This window comes from Cynoglossus semilaevis, chromosome 12 (genome assembly GCF_000523025.1).
Source record: "Cynoglossus semilaevis isolate Cse_v1.0 chromosome 12, Cse_v1.0, whole genome shotgun sequence".
In the NCBI taxonomy this organism is placed as follows: domain Eukaryota; kingdom Metazoa; phylum Chordata; class Actinopteri; order Pleuronectiformes; family Cynoglossidae; genus Cynoglossus; species Cynoglossus semilaevis.
The window spans coordinates 9,537,365-9,548,429 of record NC_024318.1 but is presented as its reverse complement, the minus strand read 5'-3'; the positions used below and the strand labels follow the sequence as shown (position 1 = coordinate 9,548,429).

The 11,065-nt window shown below is 42.8% G+C and overlaps 2 protein-coding genes across 2 annotated transcripts in view; both read right to left on the bottom strand.

Moving 5' to 3' along the window:
• Positions 1–6: 6 nt before the first annotated feature.
• On the bottom strand, positions 7–5,688 carry drgx (dorsal root ganglia homeobox). The gene is made up of 6 exons (XM_008321953.3): positions 5,474–5,688; positions 4,597–4,697; positions 3,790–3,891; positions 1,957–2,126; positions 1,613–1,725; positions 7–964 (listed from the first exon to the last, which is right to left on the bottom strand). The coding sequence occupies exons 1-6, from the start codon at positions 5,529–5,531 to the stop codon at positions 579–581; spliced, it is 930 nt and encodes a 309-aa protein (XP_008320175.1). The 5' UTR covers positions 5,532–5,688; the 3' UTR covers positions 7–578.
• Positions 5,689–7,539: 1,851 nt separating this feature from the next.
• Positions 7,540–11,065, bottom strand: part of ercc6 (excision repair cross-complementation group 6) — a 14,113-nt gene continuing 10,587 nt past the window's right edge. The window contains exons 17-21 of the mRNA XM_025060624.1: positions 10,906–11,051; positions 9,954–10,517; positions 9,695–9,863; positions 9,531–9,609; positions 7,540–9,446 (exon numbers count right to left, since the gene is read on the bottom strand). Of these exons, the coding sequence (XP_024916392.1) occupies positions 8,988–9,446; positions 9,531–9,609; positions 9,695–9,863; positions 9,954–10,517; positions 10,906–11,051 (1,417 nt within the window). The 3' untranslated portion in view covers positions 7,540–8,987. The remainder of the gene's footprint in view (positions 9,447–9,530; positions 9,610–9,694; positions 9,864–9,953; positions 10,518–10,905; positions 11,052–11,065) is intronic.

The window sequence follows — 11,065 nt, the reverse complement described above, 5'->3', positions numbered from 1 at the left end:
CTGACACTGAAAAATGTCTTAAATCTTAAAGTGCACGTTCACTTCAAACACAAACACACAAAGATGAGAGTGGAATATTGGAGCCTGTCACTGATCTGATGGGAACGTCATATTGCTGCAGAGTCCACACTGCGCTGCCTTCACTTCTACACTTGCAGTAGACATGCATTAACATTCACATTGTAAACGTTTGTCCTTGGTGAGCAAACATGAAGACCTGTAATGGATTTTTTTTTTTTTTTTTTTGTATTCACATTATCAAACCGGTCATTTTTGCATCTGTGTTGCATCAACAGCAACGAGTCCAACAGCAGTGCATGATGACAAATATATACTGTACATCCAAAACTACACTTGTGCTCTCAGGGGAGGGAAAACAAAGCCCCCGAATATTCAGTATTCCTCACAAACAATAATAATTCACTGACAACTAGATATTTATTGTTTGCATCCATACAATGAAACATGAGCAGAGTCTTCCACCACTCAGGGTGTGGGGCCAGTCATTTGTGCTTCGTCCTTGGAGTATTTAGAGTATTTGGAGTATTTGCAGTATCCATATCCGTGTCCTCAAGGCCTCACTTTTTCTCTGAAGGATCCTTGGGGCATTGTGGGTGTTTGTCAGAACTATTGCCCAAGACTGAGACCTTGTTAGCGGGTCCAGGACTTGAAGTGCCCCCTGTTCGTCCCACAGTTCCAGGCACCTCCATGTTAGGAGCCACAGTGGGCCTGGGCAGCCCAGCTCCTCCCACACCCACTCCGGGCAGAACTCCCACGCCGGCTCCTGGCCCGGCAGCCGCTGCAGCTCCGAGCAGGTTGGCCGACTGCAGCACGGCCTCGGAGTGCTCGCGAGCCTTCATCCGCAGGGCAGCAACACTGGCTGTACGGTTGCCCTGACAACCGTAGGGTGGCAGGAAGGATAAACCCATGGGGTCAGAAACGCAGCAGGAGCAGAGACCATTACCTGAGAAAAAGAAATAAAACGAGAAATTAGACTTTCATAATTATCGTACGTGACCGTCGTCACTTCAAATGGTTAACAACAACCGCAGACACCTGACGGCGAGATCATTAACAACAACGATTTTGAACAAACCCTCTCTGAAAAGTCTTCATTTATGAAGGAGGACAAAAATAAATACGCTAAAACTGCATTTTAATTTGAGTAAAATATTTGTAAATACAACCAAAATAAATATAAAGAATAAAAAAGTATGGCTTTGAAAACCAAACAATTGTAAATAGTCTTTTAAAATTTTTCTTTTAAAAAAGATGTTTTGGACAGGAGAGGAATGTAACTCAAGGAACACTGTCCTCACAGTGAAACACACAGACGAAGGACATTTAATCCTAGTGAAGAACGATCTCCAATTCGTTGTAGTGAAAACCAAAGTGTAGATACTTGATCCCGGAGAGTAAGGATTTAGTTGAAAAAAAAAATGAGCTGAGATACTGGACGTTTATCTGACATGACATGTTTGTGATTTTTTTTTTTTTACATTTACCCAGACTGCACACTTTGTGTCCATTTCTGTAAAGCTCTGTTAGTCATGCTGTGTTCTGGCTGTTGTTTATTGTCACAAAAAAAACATAGATTTGATTTGATATCTACCTTTGAGCGTGGCGACCTGTGAGAGAGCCTGGGCGTAGGTGGCAGAATTCAGCAAACTCCCTGGAAGGCAGGATGGAAAGAAGGGACCACCAGGACCCACTGTCCTGTTGATACTGAGGGGGAGAAGGGGCAGAAGGGGGAGATTATCCAGCTGAGAAAAATCTAATTTGAATTTTTTTTTAACAACTTCATTTCTGCATTTGTCGTCTTCTGCTTTTTTCCTTCTTACATTAGTGGATTATCATTGGATTAATTTAATTCCATCATCTTTCTGTCTCTTATCACCGGATGCTGTAATGCGTCAGTACCAGGTCCAGTCATAATTCCTGTCTTTTTCTCCTCACCTCTGCTGCATCTCCAGTGGTTCTTTCTGTTTCCTGTTCTGGTCCACGGGGGACTGAGAGTTGATGCTGCGAGAAGGAGTGCCCTCACTCATCTGCTCCTTCCCTCCTTCAGGGTCATTGCTCCCTCTCTCCGTCTTCCTCCACTTTGCTCTGCGGTTCTGAAACCAAACCTGCAGTCGTAAAGAAATAGGAAAAATTAAATCCAAACAATGTCATTAATTTACTAATTAGATTTTGAGATAATACCACTTCAATGTGATTTTTTTTCTCTCATTAATTTCCCAATTTCCCATCCCAGAAACATTATCACACAATCACAGCCACCTGCCCCACTGTGTGTTTTAATCTTATCACAAATGTAACATTTTTACCAGGAGATATTTGAATGGTGCCACACAAGCGCTCTGATTTATTTTTTTTTTTCCCTTTCTTTTCCACGCTCCCTGACTTATTCTCCCAAACTTCACCACCGTCCACACAGTTGAGAAGATCCAGCCAAGTTCTGGTATCTTAATCGAATGAAGGTCACTGCCTATAACAACGTTTAATTGAGCTATTTTTCATTATCATATTTTAATGACTTCCCACTGACAGTTGTGCTGCCCGAGAGAGAGGCGGCTATGATGAAGTCGTTTATTTCCCTATTTAGTGATTGTTTGACAACATCAGATTCGATTAGGACTCGGTTCTAGCAGGCATTAATCATGATGTGTGTGTGAATGGAGGTTAGAGTCTGTCTGTGAGTGTGTGTGTGTGTGTGTGAATCTTTTTTCCCTTTTCTGTGACAATGAGGAAATGATGTCAACAGCCAAACAGAGCACAAAAATAGCCAGCCATTCATTCATTCATTGGGCAGAAAGAAAGGACAAGATTTTAATGGCAGGACAACAATGCAGGCAATGGACTTATCTCACCCCTGCACCTTCCAGCTAGGAGTCACAGCTCACACACTCTCTCACACACACACACCCTCTGAATGGCCTATAATTGCTCCATTAATCTCAATTTGCGGTGTGCCCTTAATGCGGGGGAGGCCCATTGACACTTCACAAAAAGGGAGGGTGGGGGGGCAACAACACTACAGCAGAAAGGAAATTTATTTTCTAATAATAATGTAAGTTTAATATCCCCTGCATACTGCCGTGGATTCATGTTCAGATTTAATAATAGGAATGTGGTAATCGGATTAGGAGGGGAATAATTTGTTTACAATCCCTAATTTACAGCGCTGGATTCCATTATCAAGGCCCGCCATTGGGTTTAAGCGATAGTAAGATGACCCTGGGGAACAAAAGGCAAACTATTATATTTCTCACAATTAGATCTGTGCGCACAACAAAAAACCCAAAAGCAAATGTGGAATGCAGGAAATTACATACAGGGCACATAAGTGGATTACATCTGGACCGCTCTGTCGCCGCGCCTGCGCACAGGCAGGGTCAGGATATAAAGTGGCAATTTGTAGGTTTTCAAAAAGTGTTATTTTGTCGTTTCTCCTCTGCGGTTGTTTTATAGAATATGTGCTTTTCTGAGAAAAAAGGTCAAATTCTGAGGTCCTGCATCGGATGATGTATCCTCTTACCTTTCAGACGCGGCCAAATTAGTGAGCGCCATTATCGCTGCTTAATTATGAATGACCGATTAATCAAGCTAATCTAATATTCACCATTATGTTGATGTTATTAAAGTGCATCGCAGGAAAATGACAGAGTGGCTTCATTTACCCTCTCCCTCACATCCTCACACACACAAACACACACACACACTCACAACACTGGTGGTCAGAAGTGTCCACATTAGCAGAGTCTTGTCCACCTGCAGACGGTCCCTCACCTGTACTCTGGCCTCGGTCAGGTTGATCTTCATGGCCAGTTCTTCACGGGTGAACACATCCGGGTAGTGGGTCTGAGCGAAGACCGCCTCCAGAGCCTCCAACTGAAAAAACAAAAACAAACAAACAAACTTAAAAGTACGTCTGCGTAACTTGTCATTACATTGGTTTGTAACATAGGGATAGAAACAAAACTCTCTCTCTCTCTCTCTCTCTCTCTCTCTCTCTCTATCTATCTATCTATCTATCTGTCTATCAGATATTATAATTCCTCTCTCTATCTGTCTATCTATCTATCAGATATTATAATTCCCCTTTACTGTTTATTTATCTCTTACTTTTTAAGAGTAAAAAAAGCTAATATTAGCGTTTCCTAAACCACTGACATACTTAGCCTACAATTGCAACTTATTGCAATTTCTTTCTTTCATTCTTTCTCTCTTCTTCTTATTAAATTTGTTCTAGAAAAATCCCAGATTGCACTACAACCTTAAAATGTTTCAACGTTATCACAATTATCCCCAGAGCATAAAAAGATAATGTGAAAACGTTTTCATTTTCTTCATCTTTCCTTTTTTAATTATTATTATATACAGTATATTTTTTTAAAAATCCCATTAAGAAATTATTATTATATACAGTATATTTTTTAAAAATCAATAAAGTGATTCTCTGCCTTTTCTCGGCTCGGTCATAAAATAAAGGCCTCGTTTCTGCCAAATTATCCGTCTTTAATTCAATCTCGTCGCTTCAGTGACAAACGCAGTCGCTGAGTAAAGTTTCTGCTTGGCCTGTAATTATTTCTTTACCTGTTGTAAAGTGAACGTAGTTCTGTTTCTCCGCTGTTTCCTGCGCAGAAATCCATCGTCAAAATCCGCTGGGGTGTGGTTGCCAAAGCCGCTGGAATTCACTGAAGGAAAAACAAGTTTATTAGACATATTACGGTTACTTTATACCCGTACAATTCAGGATTTAGTTGATACAACTTTAAGTCATCAGTGGTTATACGGTCACTTGATAAAAACCTAGATTGCGCGTTTGTAAATAAAACTTTTATCTATTAGACAAGATACGGCCACGTTATATAAAAAAGGTTAATACATTTTTAAAAATCCGAGTTATTATATTATTATTTGTATGAATTAAGGTTAAATAAAATCCAGATTTATAGTTTAAATAATTAAAGGAAAAATAATTGGAGTTGATTTTTGGCACACTTTCTCCCATTAGTGTCACTAACTCTGCATCTGAGATGGAACCATGTCGGACCATAAGAGCCATAACAGCCAACATCTGTGCCCGGGACAGATCGGCCCCTCTGCCCCGGGGCCAGAGCAGCAGCAGCGAGGGGAGAAACCACACTTAACCCTTTAAGTCCACTCTTCAACTGTGTGAAAATGAACATTTCCCACCGAGTTGCAACCATTCACTCCTAAATCTTTGGCAAATACATTGCGGTTAAAGTTCCCGGACTGTGTTACCGTCGCATTTTCTTCATTTCTTGAATTGATGATGAAAGAAAAACAGAACGCGCTCAGAGTCCGGCCTGTTGTGGGAAACACACACACACACACTTTTGAGCGCAACCGGGCTGAAACGCGCAACTCCACGAACAGAGAAGGAGCAAAAACGGGACAAATAAAGATAAAAAATGAAGAAGGAGGAGAGCGGGGGGGGTAAACTCACAGGTGTTGGAGCGGCAGCAGTCTGCGTCCAGCTGGGGAGGGCAGTGGAAGTAGAACATCCTGGCGCGTCTCTGAGTCCGAGGCGCAAACACACACTGAAGTCGTGGAACCTGGAACAGAGACCGAGAGTGTGTGTCTGAGTGAGTGCAGGAGGTGACAGACTAATGACAGGACATGACAAAAGTCCCGCGAAGAGGCGGAGGAACTGTGTGGGACTCGGCGATGAGGAGGAGGAGGTGGAGGAGGAAAGGGATGATGATGGTGATGACGGTAAAGAAAAAGGAAAGGGAAAAAGAAGAGAAGGAGGGGGAGGTGGGAAAGAGCGCATCCTGTACCTGCAGGGAGGAAGGATGCTGATGTGAGCGAGTTCTGGAGAGAAGTGGCTTCTGCACTTTTCAACCCCCCACCCCCTCTCTTTCTCTTCCTCCCTCTCTCTCTCTTCTCTCTCACTCACTTTCTCACTCCCCCTCTCTATCTCCTTACTTTCTGCCCCCCTCCCCATCTATCTTTTTTTCTCTTTCTTCTGTCTCGTTCGCTCTCTCTTCAAAAACACATAAACAAACCAAACACTCCATCCCTCTCTCTCCCTCTCTCTCTCTCCCTCCCTCCCAGTCTGTCCATCACCCCCCCTCCCCCCTCCGGGAGTGTCCAGATGTCTCTATAACAGTACAACTGTCTTCAGAGTGTTGACTCTTTCACAAAGTGTTACAGAATCTCACGCCTAATTGGTCCTAATCGGATTATCGTGGTTTTGCCTCCGTCACCCCTTGCTCTCCAACTGGTGTGTGTGTGGGCGCGTGCGCGCGGCGCACGTGCCAGTGAGTTTACATACGTGGACGTCTGTATGTGTTAGACTTTCAGAGATTTTTTTTTTTTTTTAAATAAAGTAGCAGCTCAGGGCAGATATACCCAGAAATACCCAGGGTGGCGCGTATGCGGGGCAGATCTGCAGATCCGGTGCCAAAAAAAATCCATCAGCACTGATTGTTATTCCAGAGTCAGACATATTCCCTAACCATAAACATGCGCGCACGTAGCCGCTGCACTTTTTTTATTTGGTTCTTTCATATATTAAAAAAAGGAGGATGACTGCTTTTGGCTTTTAGATTGACTGTCGGGCGCCTTAATTGCTCGTCAGGGTGCGTTAGCGGCTCCACTTTACAAGGGTTTGCGCACGGTGAGCACTCACAAGGCCAAATTTTTGATTTTGTTCACAGCAAGGGGTCCCGCGATTTATTAGGCTTCCTCAGATAAATGATGTGCTGCGGGACCCTTTCAATTAGTTTTAAAGCGCATCGGGGACGGCAGAGCGCAGACGCCGTGCGTCTCTGAGGTGGAGGCAAAATGAGGCTCGGAGAAGCAGCAGAAATTTAGAAGAGGAGTGCGGGATTGGACTGAACCACATCAAGTGCAGAAAATCCCTTCTAATGGCGCGTAATTGGTTCTGTAATATCATTACAGGCGGATAATGGCCAGTTACAGGGCCCCGCGCTATTAAGGCTTTCCCTGGCGTGCAGCGTTTATGTTATTAAAGGGGGAATATAATGATATTTTAGTTATTAAATGCGCGTAATTAATTTATGCACCACTGAAAATAAAGTTGTTATTATGACCTCGGTGAGGTGCGAGGAGAAAATTGAAATCAAATAACGGTTGATAACTTTATCCCAATATCTGGTCTAGACAACTCTGACAGTGTTGGAGAGCAGAGGCCTGGAGTGTGTGTGTGTGTGTGTTTCTCTCCTGACTATGGAAATAAATAATACGGCCTCATCTCAACCTCTCACTACTAAACAACTTTTTTGGGCCCCATTCGAACATGATTAGAACAGTTCTCCTCTCTCCTCTCCTCACCTGAGGAAAACACTCGTAAATGATCTCTGCAGGAGTGAGCGCGGTCTTTTAATATAACAAATTAAATTCAATTACACTCTTTTTACCCGCTGTAACGAGTAAATACTTCACGCACAAGGTGGGAAATGCGTCCGAAACGGGAAGTCTTCATTTTACAGGGTGAATCATTTTCAACACCACAGTAACGTCCGTGTCGACAGAACTAAAACAATCTGGAAGTTTTAAGGATTTATTGCATGACTTTATGCACATGGATTTAGGCCTGTTGACAATGACAGCCACTGAAGAACACAATTACAGGAAAAAGAACGTGAGACCCGACTATGAACCTGAATCATTTTGTGTTGCATAAAATTCAAAAAACGATGGCCCTACATATAAGCACCATTGGGGAAAAAAGTTTGATATTTGGCAAAACTGGAGAAGTGAACCAATAAACTCACCGATATTTAAGAACAGCGGACTCTAGGACATCATATTGATCGACATTCGGTATGTTTTCACCTGATATCACAAGTGGGAAATACGTCATAAATAGAAAAACTGTGTTTATAACAGCCCGCGTCAAATATTTACTAAAAAAACCTAAACAGAAAATACATGCGTACCGTCGTCTTGCCTTGGTAAAACCATACGATAAACAGGAAACGAAAAATACATCAAATATGTTATACATGTAAATAGTCAACGTCTGTCCTTAAGTATCTTGGACACATGTCCTAAACCTGGCACTAATTGGTCCGTTTTGTTTTGTAAAGTTTGACGAATTATTACGCAGACAAATCAAATATAAGACAGAGTAGTTCCCGTGAAACAGCGCCACGTAGCGGTCACAGTTGTACAATAACGCATGCACGTGAGTTTCATGTGTTCCTTGAAAGTTTTCAAAATTTTTAAACGTTTTTCAAAATATGACATTGACCTTTGACCTGTTGGTGCTCAAATAGTTGTATGCAATCAGGTCAAGCAAAAAAAGTCACGTTAACGGAGGTCGACTGTGTTGAATTTTAAAACAGTTGTATCCCATATTTCAGTCCCTTCTTTAGACAATTAACACACCACATAGTGGTCACTAACTAGTCAACGTTCGAGTCCCAACAAGCAGCACTTGTTTTTAATCATTATTTGAAATACATGCCACCCAAATACCTGCATCTGGTCTCACTGCTGCAGACCAGTGGACTCAAATCTGTCATTGTTCCCAGACCGTACACAGTTTAAGGAAGGTCAGTCATTACAATTGTTCACCATCACTGCAGTGATTTAGTCGTATTTACAAGACGGAACGCTTCCCTGTTATATTTCACAGAGACATATAGTATTACAAATCTGTCAAGTTGTGGTCAACACATGGAGTGAATCATTACTGCAGGAAAATGTTTGTTGTTTTTCCTTGGAAGCAAACAAAACAACAACATTGAATTCAAGTATAAACAGTAAAAAAAATTTTTGTCAGAATCAAAATGTGCAGAAAGTGTAAACCAGGTTGTCGTGAGATAAATAGGTTTTTTTTGCAAAGTAAAATATTTTCCTGTAAAAATACTGACAGTATAGAAGATTTGCTTGTACAGTTTTGTAGTAGGAGAACTTTTCATTTGACACAGGTTTGCACAAAGTTTGCTTGTTAGTCACATTTGAATCTTTGCTCCACTTCCTTTCCCTTATTGGAATTGCTCCTTGAGTTTCCAGATGCCCTCTTGTCCAGAAGTCCTGTGGAAGTTACAGATGCTCCTGAGCAGCTCTCTGAAGACCGGTGCTTGCTCCTTGGTCAGTCTGGGTTTGAAATACTCCAGCACCTCCTGGGTGGAGGCCTGTCCGTCCACGTTTGCCTGGAAGGCCACAAAGTTGTGTAAATCTGCCAGCAGCTCGTCATGCTGAGTGGACGGAGCTGAGGGGGAGCTCCTTTCAGGAGGCCTGGTGCTGTCCTCATCATTCTCCTCTTCTTCTTCTCCTCCTCTTTGGCTGGAGGGCACACTGATGAAATTGCGGGCCTTCATTTTGGCCAGCAGGGAGGAGGAGGAGAGTGGTGCTGTGTTAGAGTCACCTTCTGCCCACTCACCACTGAACAGAGCCGCTGAGCCTGGCTTCTTTGACACCGACTTCTTTACGACCGCAGCGTCCTGAAGACAGGAGGACAAAGAATCAGACGATCTGGTACAAATTTACTGACAACACTGTGATTCACTGTGAAATAAAAACAGTACCTTGCACTTAGTGGGAAGAGGAGCAGACTGGACAAAAGGTGTAGCCAGCAGAGAATTCTTCTTTTGCCCAAACCGTTTCCTGGGGAAACAAAGTAAAATATTTTAGATTCATCTGCTAAGAACATCTGACCTAAATCAAATCCAGCGTCAGATCCACTGTGTACCTTGCAGGTGCAGGAGGAGGTCTGTTAAAGGGCAGTCTGCACTGCTGCCGCGAGACCTTTAGTGCTTTCAGAGCATCCTTAGCCACCCTGTTGGCTTCTGCCTCCACTAGAACAAAGTCTGGGTTGGAGGACTCGATGATGCTGTCATGCTGCATCACGCTGTGGATACCTGACACACACACACACAAAATTGACATTCATAACATTTTATTGCTTCTCAAGACCAGCACTGTACCTGCTGAGGACCAACATAACCCACCAGACTTCTTGAAGAGCTTTGCCAGGACGTAATCGTCTGATTTCTTCTGGTCTCTGGTCTCATTGTCCTCCTTTTCTTCGTTCTTGTAGGTCCTTTTCTTCACCAGGTGAGAGATGCGCTGGCCTTCAAAGGCGGAACCTCTGGAGTGTTTGCTTTTCCTGTGACTGTGCTTGTCGGAGTCACAGTGCTTCCTCTTTTTCCTGTGCTTCTGTGGACTTGTCAGGGCTGAGTCTTCATCTCTGGTGGAGTTACTGGACATGGGTCGGACTGAGGTCCAGTCTCTGTCGTTTTGTTCTGTCTGTGTCACATTTGCTGAGGTATCTGGTTTCACATTGACTCCTGTTTGGTTGCTGCTTTTACTGTCTGTTGATGCGTTCAGTTTAACCTGCGAGCTGCTGCTCCTCCCCACAGCCGCAATTCTGTCCTTCAGTGAAGTCGTGTTTGTTGAGTGTCTGTTGTTTTCCCCTGTTTCGGCCCTGGACTCACTCTTCCTGCCATTGTTCAACATATGTGGTGGTTTTGGTCTCTCTGTTTTCTTTGGTACCTTGACGTCAGAGCCCGTACCTGTTTAATAGGAAAAACATTGAATTCTTTACAACTCCACACCATGGATGATGGAGTGTTCCACTGTACTGTTCCACAGCTGTGGAACCCCCTCCCTGATGACCTGAGGCCACTGCAAACTGTGGTGTCTTTTAAAAAGGATCTTAAAACTATATCATTTCAAAATGATTTTAGTATTTATTGCTGTGTGTTTGTGTGAGCGTATGGTTTTAATCGTTGTTTTTGGCTTTAACCTCAATGTTTCAAATATCGTTTGTTCTCTCTCTAGCACTTTAGGATTTTGTCCCAAAAGTATTATTATAAGTACATACCTTATATATGTAAATATATATAACACATATCACTGACAGCTTGTTGAAAATTATATATTTTTAAAAAAGCCACAAACCTGCAAATATAGCGCTGGTCTCTGTTCCCTGTTTACCATCGGGGTCAGACAGGGTGAAGAGTTCATACATGTCGTTGGACTTAAAGAAGCGTCTCTGTTTGGGGTCTTTCAGAACCCGATTGGTGAGAAACTGTTTGAAGATTTGCCTGAATAACAAGAT